The 22,934-nt window shown below is 34.1% G+C and overlaps 1 protein-coding gene and 1 long non-coding RNA gene across 5 annotated transcripts; one reads left to right on the forward strand and one right to left on the reverse strand.

The window, feature by feature from the left end:
• Positions 1-4,184: 4,184 nt before the first annotated feature.
• Positions 4,185-9,478, forward strand: LOC108220265 (protein CNGC15b). 4 transcript variants are annotated; one of them, XM_017393983.2, is made up of 9 exons: positions 4,186-4,394; positions 4,770-4,875; positions 5,562-5,632; positions 5,789-6,332; positions 6,429-6,641; positions 6,945-7,237; positions 7,553-7,664; positions 7,993-8,229; positions 8,531-9,478. In XM_017393983.2, the coding sequence occupies exons 3-9, from the start codon at positions 5,604-5,606 to the stop codon at positions 9,224-9,226; spliced, it is 2,124 nt and encodes a 707-aa protein (XP_017249472.1). In that variant the 5' UTR covers positions 4,186-4,394; positions 4,770-4,875; positions 5,562-5,603; the 3' UTR covers positions 9,227-9,478. The 4 variants fall into 4 exon arrangements, with proteins under 4 accessions (XP_017249473.1, XP_017249472.1, XP_063949386.1 ...); XM_064093316.1 differs by having other exon boundaries at positions 4,774-4,875; XM_017393984.2 differs by lacking the exon at positions 4,770-4,875 and having other exon boundaries at positions 4,185-4,394.
• A 1,295-nt stretch (positions 9,479-10,773) lies between these two features.
• LOC135152680 (uncharacterized) lies at positions 10,774-22,021 on the reverse strand. The gene is made up of 5 exons (XR_010292057.1): positions 20,696-22,021; positions 18,711-18,910; positions 14,161-17,792; positions 12,176-12,375; positions 10,774-11,257 (listed from the first exon to the last, which is right to left on the reverse strand). It is a non-coding gene; the product is annotated as an uncharacterized LOC135152680 (long non-coding RNA).
• Between the last annotated feature and the right edge of the window lie 913 nt (positions 22,022-22,934).

The raw sequence follows: 22,934 nt of genomic DNA on the forward strand, positions 1-22,934 counted from the left end.
GCACTCCATTGTATTCAATTTTTTATTTTTTATTGCCTTTCATTGTATCTGATAATTTATTTTATATTAGCACTACTTTGGATAATTTTATATTTATAGATTATTTATAAATTATTAAAAAAGTAATAACAAATTAAATCTGATAATTTATTTATTTTAATGAATAATTTGATTTTTTTAATTAAAAGTTCATAAAAATAAAATAAGATGATTAAAGAAGTACTTATCTTATCGAAAAAGTGATAAATCAAGCAGCTAAATGGTATATTTAACTTATATGAAAAAAACGTACGTAAACAATCACGATAGAGCATAAAAAAGAAAAAAAAAACGTAGAATAAACTGATAAGAGATTTATTCTCTATTTATCAAGTTACTACACTAGATTTAAGATTCAAAACAACCAATTAGCATATCCTGGTTTGAAGTTCTGACTTCTGCACTGTCCCTCGGTCTATAATATTTTCTTGATCTATTTAACTGCAAACAGTGGCGGAGGCAGAACACAATGCTCAAGGGGGCATTTTTTAATTTTTAACATTCTAAGGGTAATTTTTAACATTCCAGAAGGCACAAGGAGTAATATTTTGTAGATTAATATTGTCAAATATGTGGATCTCATATAAAAACATATACATTTTTCTGAAACTTATGGGGGCATGGGCACCAGAAGGCCCCATGTCCCTTCGCCACTGACTGCAAACAATATGTATAATTTACACAAAACTAATACCAAAGTAATATATAAATGCAATTTGTTTATACGGTTTTTCTATGGTGTGCCCATGGGCACACATTAAGCACCAAAATTTATGAAATTGGAGGGTTTCTATTGGCTTACCTTCTTTAATAATGGTTGACCCCCCTGCATTTACAACAACCACACCAATCAAAACCCTCCATTTTTATTAATGTTAGTGCTTAGTATGTGCCCATGGGCACACACTAGCCAAACCGTTGTTTATATATTACTCTTAGAATCTTAGTTGGATATACAATGTTTAAATAAGCGTCTTCCTTGTCCGGTGGCAAGGCCACAGAGCTTTAATTGCACTTTTGTGGGTCGGGCCACTCCTTTTTGAGCTAGATTGTCGGATGAGCCAAATTTATTTATACAGTAAACTCAGCGAACACGGTGTATGCCGGCATATATCCTTGGTTTCTGTTCCTCGTACCATTTAATTTTATACATTCATTATTCGACGCATGTTTAATGTTTTTATAAAGTACTTCTTCTGTTCTATTTTAGTTGTCATTGATTTTGTGCCGGTCAAATTGATTAAAATTTGACTGAAATTTATTAATATTTTATTAATTAAAAAAAAAATATGTCACCGGAAATAACTTTTAATCTAATTTAAAATGTAATTTTCAGTTTTTTAAAATAATGAAAGAGTGACTTATAATCTTTGGTCAAAAATTAGTCAATCTGACCAACAAAAATAGAAATGTGACAACTAAAATGAGACGGAGGGAGTATGATTTTATAATTTATTTTTATAATATTTTTCTGTAAATAAATTAATAATAAAATTGTATTCAAAAAAATCTTAAAAATTAGTTATAGAATAATATTTTATAAGAGCATTAAATTACGTCCGGTAAATCATTGAGCGGCATGGGAACATTTACAAAAATGAGTTAAAACTAAATATCCAAAAATTTGGTTGCTGATTTATAATCCGGCATAATACATTATAACCGTCAGATTATTTAAATTATATTAATTATGACCGTTAATTGAATTTTCTGTATTTCACTAAGATGTTACTAGAATTTTAAGATTCAAATCCCCACATAATATATTAAAATAAATAAGTGATTTAAATATATATAAAATTTTGTTAATTATGAAAATACATGCATAGTATAATTTAAACCAGGAGTTATAAATAAGACAATGACCCTATTTAGAAATCAGAGGTTTTGGGAAAAATTAGGTTTGATCATTAGAATCCACTGATATTAGTGTTTTATAGTTAATGGATTGAAACAAAGATTTTGATAAAAATAGTTTGTGTTAGGAAAAATGAATGAATCACTTGTTTATCAAACAATTTTATAGAAAACTATTAATTCAATCGGGTACTCAAAACATTGTTTCAATCCACCAGTCAAAAACGGGTTTATATAACTGTTGGTGGGTACGGAAGACTAATGTGTACCGGAGATTTAATTTAATACACTAACCATGTGGTATTTCTTTGGTAAAAAAAAACAACAAGTGGTATTTAATTAGTGAACAAAAATCACAAAAATAATGGAAAAAATTCACAAAAATAATGAAAAAAAACATCGGGAAAAAAGCTTAAGCTTAGCTCCGTATTACTTGAATCCCCTGTAGTGGAACATGGAAGACAGATTGTAAAACTGATCAGCAAAAATCAGAGATTACGAGCAAGAAGATCTGAAAACAGACTTCCAGTTAGAGTCGGTGCATCTTTGATGTAAAATACTGAGTTAATGAGCACATAATATGATATATATATATCATATAAGATGTCAAGATTTATTAAAAAAACAAACTTTTATGTATATAATATAATATAAATATTTTTTTTAAAAAATATTTTGGTTATTCGGTTTTTTCGGTTAATTCGGTAAAAAAACCGAAAAAACCGAAATACCGAAATAGCCAGAAAACCATAACCGAATTATGAACCGAAATATTTCGGTTCGGTTAACCGAACCGAAATATTTCGGTAATTTCGGTTCGGTATTCGGTTAACCGAACCGAATACTCAGCCCTAATCCATGGCACATAATCATGCCCTTGTATTTCACACGCGCAAATATATACGAAACTAACGAAGCACGGTGCGACACATACGTTGACGAAACCGACCAACCCGATCCAAACAGATTATATTTCGACCGTTCCAATACGAAATTTTTTAATCCGATTGGTAATTGGATTGAAATAGTATTAACCCGATTTAATTGGGTTGGGCATGGATTTCGGGTTTTATAAACCGATCCAACCCGACCCGATTGAAAAATGTGGGAACATATTGAATTTATCCATCTCATCACATATTAGCTTAATCCAATTAGTTTTATTGTATTTGTGTGCCCTAAATTTAATATGTTAATTTTTGTTTGCTTATAAATATATATATGAGAATAAATTTATGAGTGAGAATATGAGATTAAATTTATGAATATATTTGTTTATTATTTGTTACTATTTATTTTTTTTTAACTAAATTCAATTTTATGTCTTTGACAAGATTGTTAAAGTAATTTTTAGTGTAAAAAAATTGATGTTGAAGACCTATTTGACACTGGCGATGATAACCAAACGAATCCGAACCGATCCAAACCGAAGTACTACAAATTGGTTTGGGTTACAAATTTATACGGTTCAGGTTAAGTTGAAATTTTGAAAACCCGATTTAATTGGGTTGGATCGATAAATTCCGCTAACCCGCCCAACCCGAACCTTGTACACCTCTATCTGTATGTCATTACTCACTCTGTCCCAGTCAATTGTATACGTTTCTTTTTCACTGCTCGACACGCTTTTTAATTCTCTTATAAAACATAGTTATACAACTTATTTTTAATTATTTTTTTTGTATAAAAGTAAAAATGTTATACTTTTATAAAAAAAAATCTTAAAATTAATTTACAAAACTATACTATATTGAAGCATCAAAGTCCATGCCGCGCCCCCGTCCCTAATGTATACTATTGACCGGGACGGAGGGAGTAGAATTTAGGGTTGTGTTGGTGTACAGAATAAGCTATGAGGTAAGGACTTGTTTTCATGCTGTTACGGCTGCACCGCTCTCCGCTGTGAACCAAATAATGTACATCTTTTTTTACTAAGCTGCCGACTTCGATTATTGTCTCTAGTCGTCTTGTTTGATTGTTTTCACTGTTTATTGTTTCTACTTATCCAAATAAACTAGACAGGAGAATCTATGGTGCCACTAACTGGTTGATTTTTCATGGTGCCTTGTTTACCCTTTGTTTTATACAGGCTGTTAGTCTTCTAACGAGTTTATCCTTTGTCGTCAGTGAGTTTTTTTTTTTTTTTCCCGATTTTTCATATTTTCTTCAAAATTATTATAAAGAGGTTGTTTAAAGAACGAACTGATATGCTTAATTTTATAAGACAAACATATAGGCTCATTATCACAGTTTGGTACCAAACCAGGAATAGTTGCCTGATCACTTTTGATCCCATGTAGATTTATTTACATAAACAAAAAAAAAGCATAAAATGCAAACTGTAAAGCTAATAATGGGCTTTGAAGAAGAAACAAAAAGTCACAAGTTTCAAAAGGAGCGGAGAAAATAAAGAGGGGAGGGTCTGAAAACTGAAATGAAAGTGAAAGCAAGGAAAAGGAAAGCATGCCGCATGTGTCAAGAACTCAAGATGCAGGCAGGTAGGTTATTACAACCAGTACTATACAGTACTATAGAATATAGTCAACTCATGGGATCTTACAACTTACAAGCCATCTCTTCTTTCTTTTTTATTCATTTATATTGTACCAGCATTTAAATGACCTTCTTAAACAATCTTTTTCCATCCCATACTCTGCCTCTTCTTGTGTAAACACTGAGATTTTCTTTGGTTATATATTACTATATACTTGTGCAAGCAAACAAAAAAGTTATGGTTGTGGATTCAGATATGGGTTCTGGTGGATTATAAATGATGTCTTTTTGTAGGCATTTATAAGGCTGTACATATGCCTTTTTAGTTTGGTCGGTCTTCATTTAATTTGAAGTTTTTTCTTTGGTATGTAAAACAATAGAGAGAGAGAGAGACCCTTTAGTATTATTGGATTGGTGGAAGCTGAAGAGAGTGCTTTGTTGATATGGTTGCTTGATGGCTTGACCAGTTCATAGGGAGATTTGCATGTAAGTTTATTTCAATGGGTACATGTATATTCTGTTTTCATGAGTTCAATTTATTCTTCAGTTTTTGCTCTGTTTCAAGACCTTCATTCAACCCTTTTCTTAATTTTGTGTGTGTGAGAGAGAGAGGGAGGGAGGTTTCAAGACCTTCATGTAACCCTTTTCTTGATTTTTTGTGTGTGCGAGGAGGGGGAGGGGGGGGGGGGGGGGGGGCGAGGGAGAGAGAGAGTCTCAATGTTGAGTGGCAGAGAAGTTTATATATTCTTGATGTTAAAATTATGGTTTCATATGTCAAGGGAACTAGGACCTGACTCTTGGTGTATTGGGTCATAGTCATGAGGATGATTAAACCTTATTGCTTTGATAAAGCAGGCCTTGACTGGTTCTTGTTTAACTGGTTTTTGTATCTTAAGACTTGGTATATGCTCTGGTAGCATAAGAATTGACAACCAAATATATGAATATATTACAAAGAAGAAGTCGCATGTTGACCTCAATTTTTGGTCTACAAAGTATTTGTTACTCTATTTTCAACTTGTTAATTATATTTCATATCTTCACTTAAATCCTGGTTAAGGAAATCATCAATGGTCTTTACTCTTGTTAGTGGTCTAGATTTCCTTATACAGGTCTCTTTTCTTTAGTTAAATCCCTGAAATTTACGGACATAACTTTTGCCGAAACTGCAGTTTACGTTCTAACTGAAGCTCGGGTGAATTCAGAGTGCAGCCATGGCTTATGGCAATTCGAGATCAGTAAGGTCTGTTTTTCTAACTATATACTTTTTTTGTTGTTATCAACGATTTTAAAAACTGTCAAAATTGGCTAGTCATAATAATTTTTAATTATGTTGTGTAAATTTTTTTTGTATGCTGAAAGTAAACTATTGAACTTGATAATTGTAAATTAATTTTAGATTTCAAGATGATCCTGGATTTGCAAATCTTCCCATAGTCAATGGAGATAATGTTATTAAGGTGAAATACAAGATTGATGGATCACAATTCACTCAATCAAGTTCTAAGAGGGGTGAGAGCGAAACTGGAAGATCTTTGAAAACCAAAGTGCTCTTGAGAGTTTTCTCAGAGGACTATGAGAGGGTAAAGAAGAAGATATTGGATCCTCGAGGTCCAATCATACGGAGATGGAACAAAATATTTTTGATAGCATGTTTAGTTTCCTTGTTTGTAGACCCCCTGTTCTTCTACTTGCCAGGGGTCAAAGACAATCTTTGCATCGATATCGGGACAACCCTTGAAGTGATTCTTACTATTGTAAGGTCAATTACTGATGTCTTTTACATGATTCAAATTTTCGTAAGGTTTCGTACAGCTTATGTAGCACCTTCTTCCCGTGTTTTTGGGAGAGGAGAACTTGTTATAGAGTCTTCAAAGATAGCCAAAAAGTATTTATACAAAGATTTCTGGATTGATTTGATTGCTGCACTTCCTCTTCCTCAGGTGTGTAAATTTTTATTTTATCATTATACCTCATTATATTGGCCCTGTGGTCGTACATTACAGCTTTGTATATTTTTTGTTTTGTTATTTGGTCAGGTGTTGATTTGGATTGTTATTCCAAGTTTGAGTGGTTCGACAATGGCCAACACAAAAAATGTCCTCAGATTCATTATAATCTTTCAGTACCTACCTAGACTGTTTGTTATATTTCCGCTATCAGCACAGATTGTCAAGTCCACTGGTGTTGTGACAGAAACAGCATGGGCAGGAGCTGCCTATAACTTGATGCTCTATATGTTAGCAAGCCATGTAAGTACTAGAAATCTTTTGTCAAATCCTTTTTTTGTTGAGTAATTTATCATTTCTTTAAACACAAGTGTAGTATAACATCCACAGACTTAAATAGCATATACTTTCCCTGGCTATTCTGGTTAAAGAATAGTGACCTCTTTAGCATTTCGATTTATGTATATAATGATCAAAATAGTAGCCAATTTATGAGATCTGTGGTTATTTTTGCGCACTTGTAATTTTCTTCTTGTTCTTACATTTATGTTCTATTTTCATGATTATCAAACCAGTTCATTATCTTTCACCCATTCTCCAATCTAGGTTTTAGGAGCATGCTGGTATCTTCTAGCAGTTGAGAGACTAGAAGCATGTTGGAGAAGTGTCTGCAACATTGACGAATCATTGTGTAAACATGATTACTTTGACTGCAGCAAAGTTAATGACTCTGTTAGAATCGATTGGTTCAAGTCGAGCAACATCACAAAAATATGCTATCTTAATGTCGACTCTTATGCATTTGGTATCTATGGCGATGCGTTGACCTCTGATGTTACAACCTCAAGTTTCTTTAACAAATATTTTTATTGTCTTTGGTGGGGCTTGAAGAACCTTAGGTAATATTCCATCTATAGACTTCTTTTTGTTTAACAGACTAAATGGGAAGATTCATCTAAAATACTTGATCTAAGACTGGCATTTATATAGTTGCATGGGTTCTTAGTTAACTCATAACTGCATCAAAAATTTTAATATCTAGTTAGTGAGTAAATAGATATAACTTTGAACCATGTTTATGAACCAACTGTTCCGTAATAATGCATTTTGGCTGTTCTTGAATGATACTTTATTATGGCAGGTTTAAATATGAGAATTTTGATTGGAATTTAAGACTTACACTATACGTAATATGTGATGCTTCCATTCTGCAGTTCTCTGGGGCAAGGTCTTAATACAACCACTTATGTAGGAGAAATAAGCTTCGCGATCATCATCGCAGTTATGGGATTAGTTCTCTTCGCTTTGCTCATTGGAAATATGCAAGTAAGCTTTATGTCATGGGTAGCAGTTGGTATTCTTATAACTCTTTTTAAACTGGTAACTTTCAAATAAAATTCAAAAGCCAAGGTCTTTACAAATACAGTTCCTCTATCTTTTACTTGTGGACACGGGGATAAAATCTGCCTACATCTCACCCTCCCCAGAACCTACTTACAGATATAGCGTCTCTACCTCACAAATATGAATGTGTTAAATTGATGTTGAAATCATGGGTTAGCCTTTCAAATGCTTATACCGGTAATATGAAACTTTTAATTTAATGATATTCTCATATTTTGCAACTTATAATACTTGTGCAAATTCACTGCAGACGTACCTCCAATCAACCACAGTTCGATTAGAAGAATGGAGGATCAAGAGAACCGATACAGAACAATGGATGCACCACAGGCAACTGCCTCAGGAATTGAGACAGTCTGTAAGGAAATATGACCAGTACAAGTGGGTTGCTACTCGAGGAGTCGATGAAGAAACTCTTTTACAAGGTCTTCCATTGGATCTCCGGAGAGATATAAAACGCCACCTATGTTATGATCTAGTTCGACGGGTTAGTATTGAGATTTTTTTTTGATTCTCATTGTTTAAAGTCTAGTCATATTTCCCCCTAGTTTGTTATTAATTGGTTTAGTGTTGGGAAGCACCTCGTGTAACCCTAATACAGAGTAAAAGGATATGTGACCTTAATTACGAAAGATAAAAGACATACATGCAGTGATCTTTTGATTTTTCTGTAGTCATCTCATCCTAATGACAATTTCAACTATCTTCAGACCTTTTTTAAAAAATATTGTAATTTGCATTATATGTCTATTAGTTTCTGATCTACTGTTTTTCTAATAAAACTGCAGGTTCCCCTGTTTGATCAAATGGATGAACAAATGCTAGACGCCATATGTGAGAGGCTCAAACCTGCTCTGTGCACCGAAGGCACTTGCCTAGTGCGTGAGGGTGACCCTGTTAATGAAATGTTGTTCATAATCCGAGGGAACCTTGATTCCTACACAACAAATGGTGGTCGGACTGGCTTCTTTAATTCTTGCCCTATTGGTTCAGGAGATTTCTGTGGTGAAGAATTACTAACATGGGCCCTGGATCCTCGTCCCAGTGTCATCCTCCCATCATCCACTCGCACAGTAAAAGCCATTTCTGAAGTTGAAGCCTTTGCACTCATGGCTGAAGACTTGAAATTTGTTGCCTCCCAATTCCGAAGACTGCACAGCAAACAACTCAGGCACAAATTCAGATTCCACTCTCACCAGTGGCGTACGTGGGCTGCATGCTTTGTACAAGCAGCATGGCGTAGGTACAAAAAACGGAAAATAACTGCTGAACTTAAAGCTAAAGAGAACCCTGCAGCTGCTCAGACAGCAAATTTGAAACTACACTCCGACAAAAATGTGCCCTCACCCGGGTCTGGATTTGCCTTGTACGCGGCACAGCTGACAGCAAGCACTAGGATGGGTGTAAATGTGCATCCTGGATCAAGCCCTGTTAACTCATTGCAGAAGCCAGAAGAGCCAGACTTTTCCGTAGACGAGGAATAACTAGACTCCACAGTTTTTCCTTTTATGTATAGGCCTTTCTTTGTTGATTCAAGCAGGGGAGAAGTTAGAAATGATAGTGAGGTCATTCTTCTATTTGTATGATTATATGAGAAGCTGATAGGAGACATTTACCAATGTAGAATACAGTAGAATTAACTTAGAGGTTAAGAACTTGTGCATATAAGAATGTTTCAAGTATTACTTCATTGTAGAACTTTTGAGCACAATTTTAGGGGTTGTTTGACCAGGTTATTCAAGTATTACTTCATGTTCTTTCCATTCACTTAACCAGGTTATTCAAGAAACTAATCATATTCTGTTATAAATACTGCTTAAGCATCACCCACAGTAAGTCTCCATTCTTTTTCGTTATTATTACAGGAGAACTAGAGAAGCCGAAAAAAACATGCTAAGAACAGCCGCTTAAAAGCTATTAATTGTAAAATGATAATAATCGTTATTGACACTAAATAATGAACACAACAGTGTTCGTTTATCAGAACGTGAATGATTTTCAGAAACAAATTTTGGCCAAAAAGGAAAACAGAACTCCAGCCGAGACTAGTCGTCATTGACTTGTATGCAGGGTGTTACATATCATATATTGACAAAAATAATATTTCTTTATATATATATATAGGCATTTGATCAAATACAAACCAATCTTAAAATAAAAACTAAAAACCACTGTTTAAACTCTTATAATTACTAAGGGCACTCTGCTAAAATAAATAATCTATCTACTCACATATTTGCAATCAGTCAAATCCAGCATAGCATAACAACCACCCCACCCACCCATATCTTCCCGACCAACACTCACAGTCCCCTCCCACCTCCCCTGACCGGAGCTTCCCTGCCCACAACCCCCACCCAATCTCCCGCGCACCACCGATATAATACATCTTGACGATCTCGCCGAAAAATAGAGGAAGATGAGCTTGTTGTACATATACACACAAAATATATACATTTATCGAAAAGAGCGATTCTGAGTGATGAGTGATGGTTGTGCACTGGTGGTGGTGGTGGTTAGGCGGCGAAATTGGTGGCACAAGTGACAATCTCTCTCCCTCAATCTTGTGGACGACTAGACTCTATCATTAAGATTCTGATATACTTGTTGATATACTACAAAAGTCGATGATTTTTGCTGTATAAATTAGTGATATGCGCTTTAGAAATTAGTGATTTTTGCTTTGGAAATTAGTGATATGCGCTTGAGAGATTGGTGATATGCGCTTCGAAAATTAGTGATTTGTTTAAATAAACTGCAACACCACTCAATAGATCACAGAGTAATTACTCATAGCTCCATGGAAACACTCTTAATTAGCAGACTTTGAGATCGAAGAAGCCGATTAATGAAAGAGAGAGAGATGGTTTTGCTGTAAGTGTTGATTATTTTGTATGTACTGTGCGTGTATATCGCTGGTTTTATTATTAGAAAACACGCTAGCAAAGTGTTTAAAAAGTGGACATGTGACGGTCCAGGAATCCGGGGGTCTGGATTCTGACGTCACCACACAAAACCCTTTTTAAAACACTTGTGAAACCCTGTATTTTTATTAAAGATAATGAAAATCCACAAGAATTTAAAACTTGAAACATTTAATAAAAGATTTGTATGAGAACATAAATCAAATGATTTCAAAACCTGAATTTTAAATTTGAAAACCATCATAAAAGAACTTTTCAGAGAACATTTAAACTTTAATAGCTGATTCGAAAGAGAACATTTTAACCCCCAAAAACAACAGGATCGCTTCCAGGTTACAGTATTGAAATTAGAATCCACCACTAATACTACACAACATCCCTTACCAAATCAGATCATCTTCGATAAGAAGAATCACTGTCAACTTACTCCAGTCATGACTTACATCTGAAACTTCATAGCATAACTCTAGCTAGCACCAACCTTATCAACTTTCCTGAATACTCCTCGACCACTGGATCCTCAACTCTGTCTCCTCGCCTAGCATTCGCCTTATCCACAATCTCAATCAATCATCTTATCTTTCAGCCTTTCTGAAATGGTTAGAAAGGAATAGCAAGGGTGAGCAACAATGCTCAGCAAGTAATAATAAACAATGATAGTTCTGAAATGACATAACAGAAGTTCACGAGTTCAAGATATAAGAGAATTCAACCTGAGTTCATGAGTTCATGGTATTGTATAGAATGATTTACAATACCTTGCATCATTTAAACTGAGAAATTCAATCTTTCCAAAGAATTATTGAATTGGACTATTACATTTTAATTAAAACCAAGGTTAGGCAGCTGATCAGTTCTGCACTAACCCCGAGCAGGCCCCGCCATGCTCTATCACTGGATCCAAGGCACTCATTGGCCTAACATGACCACGAATCTGGTCCACAGGTTTATATAAAAACAATAATCCAATTCTATAATTCAATAACAGGTCAACGTATAACAACAGAACATAAACACAATCAATATCAATGATAGAATAATTCCAAATCAAACTTTGATAATCAACTTTTCATAAACCAGAGTCCATCCTTCCATAAATCATAGTTCAGGAAATCCTTAACTATTCAGTATCCTCCATTATCGGCTAAGCAACTGAATTTAGCCTGCTAAACCAGCATGACAATGGCGGGTTGAATAATCAAGAAGATCCCAATTCATTCAAAGCTCTAACTATCACTGAGCAACACATGCTTCAATGACAATCTGAACTTCGAATTAATTAATAAAACGGAAATTCTTTAGAAACTTGAAGAATAGGAAGAATAGATCCGAACATATGCACTTTTAAATATAGAAAGGAAAGGTACGAATTCTTGCAACAGATACCAAAGGAATGGATCAGAATATTTGCAATATATCCAAGAAAAGGGTTTAGGATACTTGCAACACATATAAAAAGAATGGATCAGAATATGCAATATATCCAAAAGCAGGGTGCAGGATACTTGCCTTAAATCTGACTCCAGTCTCACATCTCAATCTCATCTTTCCACTTTCACAATCTATGCATCTCATAGTCTCTAGACCATCTCTGGCTATACTCTATCTACCGTACATCTTCGCTTCGCTTACTCGATTCATCCCTTATTCACTTTGCAATACCATTCCGACTTCCTGACGTCTTCGAGCGTACACGTCTCGTTCAAATCCTATACGAGAATAAGATAATACTATAGTCACTAAACAATATATCGCATATACATATCACGTATATCGATACCCACTTATATATCCCTTTAAACCTATCACATATCACTTGACACATAATCATGCTTTGACTCTAATATATAGCCAAGTCATATTCCACATAACATGTTACAAATCAATTATCATATGAATCCTATCGAAAATCCGACATCATCTCGTCTATTTATTAGACTATCCACCTGTTATCTAATCTCAATCAACAATCAACCAACCAAATCCAATCATTATAATCCATATCTTCTTATCCAATATCAATCAACTCACGACACTATGTCATCCAAATCTTTTATCACACATGTATACTATCATGAATAAACATGTATATCACGTAATCATCAATTAATAGCAATCAATTAACATATAATCACATTGTGCACATTTAACAACAATTATTCACATTCTCGACTCCATCATATTATTATGTTATATCAAACTAGACTTTATAAGCTTCTGTCTCTCTTTCGTTTCACTTGATTCCGACTTACGGATCAAAAGTTATGCTCAAAACAGTTTTCTCACTCTCCTATCGGCACATAACACATCCAACCAATAGCAGACAACACATTACACATAAGGTTTCCCATCCCGATTGATATCAAATCAACTCTTGGGTTAAAAATGATTTTTCGGGAATTTTCTGGAATTTTTAAACATTTTTTCGGAATTAAAACGGATAAAAGAATCATTTTTCAAATAAATAATCAAGTCCGGATGCTCAAAACTGGACTTGAAATTATTCATAAACAATTGTCGAGCCTTGAACATAATTTAGAAAAATATTTCAAAGCTCGAAACTATTTTTCGGAATTTTTAAATCAAAAAGGATTAATTAAATCCAATTAATTAATCAATTAAAATCAATTAATAATTAATTAAAATAATTAATCAATTAATATTTAAATTAATTGACTAATTAAAATAATTAATTACTAATTAAAATTAATTAATAAATCAATTTAGATTTATTTTTAAATAAAGAAATAATTAAAAACTATTTTTGGAATTTAAAATAATTAAATAAAACAATTTTTAAAAATTAAATCAAAAGGTTTATTTTGTAAGTTTTTGAAAGTTTCTGGCAAGGGTGTAAAGTGTAACTTTTCAAAGTTACAGGGGTCAATTCGTCAGAATTGAAACCCCAGTATCAAAACTTCACCATTTTCGTAAGTTGGGTGGCCAAACGGCAATTTGCCGCCGGCCACCCCTGCTCTCGCCGGAACTAGCGTTCCCGGCCACCCCACATCCCCAAAAACTCCAGATCTGTCCTTCAACCACTCAAAAACATGGTTACACTCTTAAATCATGCTGGAAGCTCTCGAATCAGCCGGAAAAATCCGAAGAACGGACGCCGGCGACGTCCGTTTTCCAGATTCCGGCACCTCCATTACGGCTCCAACACCACAAATGATCATATACACATATTCTACTCATCTCCAGGAGCATTTTTATAGCTTTAACATCTACCCAGGTTAAGCCGAAGTGATTCTCCGGCAAGAATTCAAAATTTTCCGGCCAATACTCAAGAACACCAAGAACATGACTTTTGAAGATTAAACCTCATTTTCTATATGTTATCGAACTCCGTTTTTGACATATAATATACCAAAACGACGAGAAAAACATGCTCTACAACGTGGAATCATCCAAACAATCAAACAAACACGTTTTCAAAAATTCACTATTTAACTCATAATATTTCGAAATTTGTAAAATTAATAACAATTCACCTGTTGAATCTGCACACAAACAGATGATTAAACTTGATTCTACGCATCGATATCTTCGTTTTGACTATTCATACGCCTCCATCGGATTCCAATAACACCTTCAAATCCTCGTTTGAATATGAAGAACACGAAGAACACCGCTCGGTTTCTCTCGATTATCGTGCGGAGAAACTGGTGAAATGATTTTACGGGTGAAAATAAGCTCTAGAAAGGTATATTTATACTTACAAATAATTGGTACCCCTTTGGATCGTTTATGACATGAAAATACGTATTTAATAGCTTTATATTAAGAAAGTGGGGTCCAATCGGTACTAGTTTTCAAGATAATCATCAAAACGGGGCTTTTTAACTCAATTATTGGTCTGCGGGTCCCACTGCAATTATTACATGATAAGGATGAAGAAAATATCTCGGTTCACGTTTATCGAGACAAACTGGATAATTATCGACAATTAAAATACCCGAAAACTCCGCCGGACCGACTCCGGGGAAAACCGTACTCCGGATCGAAAAAGTCAAAACACGAAAAATGTCCGGAATATTCAAATTAGGCTAAAGGTGAGTTTTCTCGAAACTTCCGGGAAGAAAATCTACTACCTCGTTACGAGTGAACGGTTTTACGGAAGTCAAATAATTACTAAGTAAATATAAATATACGCAATTAAATCCGTAAATCGATTATAAAATCATCTAACATTCCATAAATCGATATGAAAATATCCAAATAAACTATATTTTCTCCTGAGCATATAGAAATTGAAATCTCTCAGATACGAACACATATGAGCAGTCAGCTCAATAAACTGGATAACACAAAATTCACAAAAATTCATATATTAATCATATAATATTAATAATTAATCATAACTAATTAACAAACAAATTCACCACTACCACTTCATCACATAACACATATACTCACATAATATTCATACAGAATTTTTATATGAAAATCCATTTTGAAATTACAATTATTTATCAATAACACAATAACCCGGGGTTTAAATATAAAACCTTGAAAACTCATTAAACTGGAATAAAATATTAAATCTTATTCCTTTCTTTTTAAGAAAATCATTTATAATATTAATAAAAATATTTTTAAAATCCGGGTTATTACAATCTACCCTCCTTATAGGGATTCCGTCCTCGGAATCAGAAAAAGAAGGAGGACGCATAATCAGTATAATCCATATTAATCCATAGAACAAGTATACTCATATAAAACTATTCACATAATCAATTCACTTTTCAATTAAAGCCAACAACAATATTTAGACAAATAGATTTATAATAATCAAATCTAAATTTAATAATACGGGATATTACATTCTACCCCCCTTATAAGGATTCCGTCCTCGGAATCCTCCGAAGAAACTAAAACGTATTACTTAGGAGATTCCACTATACGCTTCGTCATAACGTATCATCATACACCTTTGATCGGCCTTGGCATACCTTTAGCTTTAAAGAAATTGGAGAATCAACTTTCGCAATTGCAGAATTCATTTCCCAAGAATCAATCTTTGGGAATTTTGAATAGAACAAGATGTTTTCAAGGTAGATCACCTTTGAATAAAGGAGTGACTGAGAGATCTATATGATCAACGAACTTGGTGTTGCGTGTCCACATTAGACACTACTAAAGGTTTTTAACCTTCTTGTAATCACAACACACACAAGTGATGGCGTCCCATCCAACTCCTATCACACAGACAGGTATACCTTGTGTCCCCTATACATAGGGTTGTTCATCCCAATCAGATGGAAAGAATCCAAGAAATCTCAAGGAGCATCAAGAATATTAGGGATTATCGAGGGATATATTAGGGAACATCGAAAAGATATCAAGGAATGTCAAAGAGTGTCAAAGAATGTCAACGAATATCAACGAATATTAAGGGACATCAAAGAATATGGAAGAATATCAAGGAATATCAAAGAATATCAAATAATATCAAGGAATTCCACTGTCTCTTCACAACAAACCTTTATCACACATCTTTGCTTTCCAACTCATACCAATAATCAATATCAATGTCATCTTAGAATTTGAGAAATTGAATATCTCATTTATCAAAACTTTTGTAGAAAAGATATCATGATAATATCTCACTGATAAGAAAACAATCAAAGGAATCTTTAGTTGAAGAGAGGTATTGCCAAGGTCTTCTCAGATTCCGACTCTACTTCGATAAATCATTATACAATATATGTCTTCTTTTCAACGTTCTCGATAATCAATCGATTTGACTCGTAATAGCCTCGTAAGATGTCATCGTAGACGTTATCGTCCGTAACAACTCTGGCCCATGTAGTTTACATTCTTCTACTTTATCCCAATTGCCTTTGAAATCCATAGCACAACACGTAACGTATCTTCGATTGTCTGGATCATCAACCTGTGGGTTATGGGCCCACCTTTGATGCCATTTGAAATCCCGATTAGCTCGAAGCGTTGTCGTCGAGGACTAACGTTCTAACTTACTCGCAGACATTACCTCTAATAGCTGGACTCAACTCCACATACTCTCTATCATTCACTTCTCACCTATCCACCTCTATCTATAAATCTCTCCTTCTGATTCAGTACAACTCATATCATACACTAACTCTTCATATCTCACAAAACAATATACTTTTCCAAATATCCAACATGGTCAACATACTATGAACCATGCATCTTTATCATTCTCAAATCAATACAGTAGACCATTTTCAACTATGCAGTATAGTCAGAATAATCTGAACACTGCATTTTCACCATTCTCAATTCAATCATTCACCATCAAACTCTTCTATCTAGGTCTAATCTTGACCTTTCTCACAATTCACCATCTCAATTAATCAACATACTAGAAATCCTATGCCTAAACTTAAGAATCAAAATCTCTCTAAACCTATACACTCAACTTGATCGTCTAACCAGATTCTATACCTTTATCGCATCTCTAGACTATTTCTAAATAGTCTCACAATACCTCTATATGAGGTCACACAACATTCTTCTCTAGAAAACTTAAGACTATAATCTATATTCAAATTTCAATAACTTGTAACCTGTTGCTCTGATACCAACTGTGACGGTCCAGGAATCCGGGGGTCTGGATTCTGACGTCACCACACAAAACCCTTTTTAAAACACTTGTGAAACCCTGTATTTTTATTAAAGATAATGAAAATCCACAAGAATTTAAAACTTGAAACATTTAATAAAAGATTTGTATGAGAACATAAATCAAATGATTTCAAAACCTGAATTTTAAATTTGAAAACCATCATAAAAGAACTTTTCAGAGAACATTTAAACTTTAATAGCTGATTCGAAAGAGAACATTTTAACCCCCAAAAACAACAGGATCGCTTCCAGGTTACAGTATTGAAATTAGAATCCACCACTAATACTACACAACATCCCTTACCAAATCAGATCATCTTCGATAAGAAGAATCACTGTCAACTTACTCCAGTCATGACTTACATCTGAAACTTCATAGCATAACTCTAGCTAGCACCAACCTTATCAACTTTCCTGAATACTCCTCGACCACTGGATCCTCAACTCTGTCTCCTCGCCTAGCATTCGCCTTATCCACAATCTCAATCAATCATCTTATCTTTCAGCCTTTCTGAAATGGTTAGAAAGGAATAGCAAGGGTGAGCAACAATGCTCAGCAAGTAATAATAAACAATGATAGTTCTGAAATGACATAACAGAAGTTCACGAGTTCAAGATATAAGAGAATTCAACCTGAGTTCATGAGTTCATGGTATTGTATAGAATGATTTACAATACCTTGCATCATTTAAACTGAGAAATTCAATCTTTCCAAAGAATTATTGAATTGGACTATTACATTTTAATTAAAACCAAGGTTAGGCAGCTGATCAGTTCTGCACTAACCCCGAGCAGGCCCCGCCATGCTCTATCACTGGATCCAAGGCACTCATTGGCCTAACATGACCACGAATCTGGTCCACAGGTTTATATAAAAACAATAATCCAATTCTATAATTCAATAACAGGTCAACGTATAACAACAGAACATAAACACAATCAATATCAATGATAGAATAATTCCAAATCAAACTTTGATAATCAACTTTTCATAAACCAGAGTCCATCCTTCCATAAATCATAGTTCAGGAAATCCTTAACTATTCAGTATCCTCCATTATCGGCTAAGCAACTGAATTTAGCCTGCTAAACCAGCATGACAATGGCGGGTTGAATAATCAAGAAGATCCCAATTCATTCAAAGCTCTAACTATCACTGAGCAACACATGCTTCAATGACAATCTGAACTTCGAATTAATTAATAAAACGGAAATTCTTTAGAAACTTGAAGAATAGGAAGAATAGATCCGAACATATGCACTTTTAAATATAGAAAGGAAAGGTACGAATTCTTGCAACAGATACCAAAGGAATGGATCAGAATATTTGCAATATATCCAAGAAAAGGGTTTAGGATACTTGCAACACATATAAAAAGAATGGATCAGAATATGCAATATATCCAAAAGCAGGGTGCAGGATACTTGCCTTAAATCTGACTCCAGTCTCACATCTCAATCTCATCTTTCCACTTTCACAATCTATGCATCTCATAGTCTCTAGACCATCTCTGGCTATACTCTATCTACCGTACATCTTCGCTTCGCTTACTCGATTCATCCCTTATTCACTTTGCAATACCATTCCGACTTCCTGACGTCTTCGAGCGTACACGTCTCGTTCAAATCCTATACGAGAATAAGATAATACTATAGTCACTAAACAATATATCGCATATACATATCACGTATATCGATACCCACTTATATATCCCTTTAAACCTATCACATATCACTTGACACATAATCATGCTTTGACTCTAATATATAGCCAAGTCATATTCCACATAACATGTTACAAATCAATTATCATATGAATCCTATCGAAAATCCGACATCATCTCGTCTATTTATTAGACTATCCACCTGTTATCTAATCTCAATCAACAATCAACCAACCAAATCCAATCATTATAATCCATATCTTCTTATCCAATATCAATCAACTCACGACACTATGTCATCCAAATCTTTTATCACACATGTATACTATCATGAATAAACATGTATATCACGTAATCATCAATTAATAGCAATCAATTAACATATAATCACATTGTGCACATTTAACAACAATTATTCACATTCTCGACTCCATCATATTATTATGTTATATCAAACTAGACTTTATAAGCTTCTGTCTCTCTTTCGTTTCACTTGATTCCGACTTACGGATCAAAAGTTATGCTCAAAACAGTTTTCTCACTCTCCTATCGGCACATAACACATCCAACCAATAGCAGACAACACATTACACATAAGGTTTCCCATCCCGATTGATATCAAATCAACTCTTGGGTTAAAAATGATTTTTCGGGAATTTTCTGGAATTTTTAAACATTTTTTCGGAATTAAAACGGATAAAAGAATCATTTTTCAAATAAATAATCAAGTCCGGATGCTCAAAACTGGACTTGAAATTATTCATAAACAATTGTCGAGCCTTGAACATAATTTAGAAAAATATTTCAAAGCTCGAAACTATTTTTCGGAATTTTTAAATCAAAAAGGATTAATTAAATCCAATTAATTAATCAATTAAAATCAATTAATAATTAATTAAAATAATTAATCAATTAATATTTAAATTAATTGACTAATTAAAATAATTAATTACTAATTAAAATTAATTAATAAATCAATTTAGATTTATTTTTAAATAAAGAAATAATTAAAAACTATTTTTGGAATTTAAAATAATTAAATAAAACAATTTTTAAAAATTAAATCAAAAGGTTTATTTTGTAAGTTTTTGAAAGTTTCTGGCAAGGGTGTAAAGTGTAACTTTTCAAAGTTACAGGGGTCAATTCGTCAGAATTGAAACCCCAGTATCAAAACTTCACCATTTTCGTAAGTTGGGTGGCCAAACGGCAATTTGCCGCCGGCCACCCCTGCTCTCGCCGGAACTAGCGTTCCCGGCCACCCCACATCCCCAAAAACTCCAGATCTGTCCTTCAACCACTCAAAAACATGGTTACACTCTTAAATCATGCTGGAAGCTCTCGAATCAGCCGGAAAAATCCGAAGAACGGACGCCGGCGACGTCCGTTTTCCAGATTCCGGCACCTCCATTACGGCTCCAACACCACAAATGATCATATACACATATTCTACTCATCTCCAGGAGCATTTTTATAGCTTTAACATCTACCCAGGTTAAGCCGAAGTGATTCTCCGGCAAGAATTCAAAATTTTCCGGCCAATACTCAAGAACACCAAGAACATGACTTTTGAAGATTAAACCTCATTTTCTATATGTTATCGAACTCCGTTTTTGACATATAATATACCAAAACGACGAGAAAAACATGCTCTACAACGTGGAATCATCCAAACAATCAAACAAACACGTTTTCAAAAATTCACTATTTAACTCATAATATTTCGAAATTTGTAAAATTAATAACAATTCACCTGTTGAATCTGCACACAAACAGATGATTAAACTTGATTCTACGCATCGATATCTTCGTTTTGACTATTCATACGCCTCCATCGGATTCCAATAACACCTTCAAATCCTCGTTTGAATATGAAGAACACGAAGAACACCGCTCGGTTTCTCTCGATTATCGTGCGGAGAAACTGGTGAAATGATTTTACGGGTGAAAATAAGCTCTAGAAAGGTATATTTATACTTACAAATAATTGGTACCCCTTTGGATCGTTTATGACATGAAAATACGTATTTAATAGCTTTATATTAAGAAAGTGGGGTCCAATCGGTACTAGTTTTCAAGATAATCATCAAAACGGGGCTTTTTAACTCAATTATTGGTCTGCGGGTCCCACTGCAATTATTACATGATAAGGATGAAGAAAATATCTCGGTTCACGTTTATCGAGACAAACTGGATAATTATCGACAATTAAAATACCCGAAAACTCCGCCGGACCGACTCCGGGGAAAACCGTACTCCGGATCGAAAAAGTCAAAACACGAAAAATGTCCGGAATATTCAAATTAGGCTAAAGGTGAGTTTTCTCGAAACTTCCGGGAAGAAAATCTACTACCTCGTTACGAGTGAACGGTTTTACGGAAGTCAAATAATTACTAAGTAAATATAAATATACGCAATTAAATCCGTAAATCGATTATAAAATCATCTAACATTCCATAAATCGATATGAAAATATCCAAATAAACTATATTTTCTCCTGAGCATATAGAAATTGAAATCTCTCAGATACGAACACATATGAGCAGTCAGCTCAATAAACTGGATAACACAAAATTCACAAAAATTCATATATTAATCATATAATATTAATAATTAATCATAACTAATTAACAAACAAATTCACCACTACCACTTCATCACATAACACATATACTCACATAATATTCATACAGAATTTTTATATGAAAATCCATTTTGAAATTACAATTATTTATCAATAACACAATAACCCGGGGTTTAAATATAAAACCTTGAAAACTCATTAAACTGGAATAAAATATTAAATCTTATTCCTTTCTTTTTAAGAAAATCATTTATAATATTAATAAAAATATTTTTAAAATCCGGGTTATTACAATCTACCCTCCTTATAGGGATTCCGTCCTCGGAATCAGAAAAAGAAGGAGGACGCATAATCAGTATAATCCATATTAATCCATAGAACAAGTATACTCATATAAAACTATTCACATAATCAATTCACTTTTCAATTAAAGCCAACAACAATATTTAGACAAATAGATTTATAATAATCAAATCTAAATTTAATAATACGGGATATTACAGGACAGGCTAAAACTATTGGGTTGGGCTGGTATTTGATTGAACTGGGCTGTGGTTTTTAGTTTGTATAATAAGAAGGTTTGTTGTAGAATAGGACTCTATATATATATATATATATATATATATATATATATATATATATATATATATATATATATATATAGGCTCATGATCAAATAGAAACCAATCTTAAAATAAAAACTAGAAACCAATACAAGTTAGTGATATTCTCAGTGCAATTTAGTGATATTCTCTTTAGGATTTAGTGATCTGTGCTGCAGGAATTAGTGAAAATATAATCTCCAGATATGTTCCAGCTTAAAATCTTCAGATCTGTTCATATTTTCGATTCAGATGGTGGGGATAGTGGTGGAGATGGTGGAGGTGAAGGTGGAGATGGAGGAAGGATGATTGTAGCGGAGGTTTGAGCGGCTTGAAGTGGGGGGTTGGAGCGTTGCCGGAATAGTGGCGGCTCCGCGTTTGAAGTTGAGTCGAGTGGAGAAAGAAGTATGAACGTGGTTGAAGGAGGTTGAAGCAGCGATTAAGATGGGGCTGGTGAAGATGGAGGTGTGGAGGTTGTGTTGTTAGAGAAATAATGGAGGTGGTGGTTATGGAGGGGGCGGGCGGCATAGAGGTGGTAGTGGTTGTGAAGGAGGCGACGACGGAGGTGGTGGTAGTGGAGGTGGGGTTGGTGAAGATGGAGGTGGGGTTGGTGAAGATGGAGGTGGAGATGGGGTTGTTTAAGAATTTAGTGGTATCTGCTTTAGGATTTAGTGATATTTCAGATTGGTTTTTAGTTTCTAGGATAAGGAGGTTTCTATTGGAGTAAAACTCTCTCTCTCTCTATATATATATATATAGGATTTTGCTCAAATACAAACTTTTTAATTGTACAAACTACAAACTAG

Source organism: Daucus carota, chromosome 5 (assembly GCF_001625215.2).
Source record: "Daucus carota subsp. sativus chromosome 5, DH1 v3.0, whole genome shotgun sequence".
NCBI classification, from domain to species: domain Eukaryota; kingdom Viridiplantae; phylum Streptophyta; class Magnoliopsida; order Apiales; family Apiaceae; genus Daucus; species Daucus carota.

Bases quoted from the DNA above. Each gene is read 5' to 3' on its own strand.
- LOC108220265 (XM_017393984.2), top strand. From the start codon at position 5,604: ATGGCTTATGGCAATTCGAGATCAGTAAG. The intron at 6,333-6,428 runs GTGTGTAAATTT...TTATTTGGTCAG, and splicing joins CTGCACTTCCTCTTCCTCAG to GTGTTGATTTGGATTGTTAT. The intron at 6,642-6,944 runs GTAAGTACTAGA...TCTCCAATCTAG, and splicing joins TCTATATGTTAGCAAGCCAT to GTTTTAGGAGCATGCTGGTA.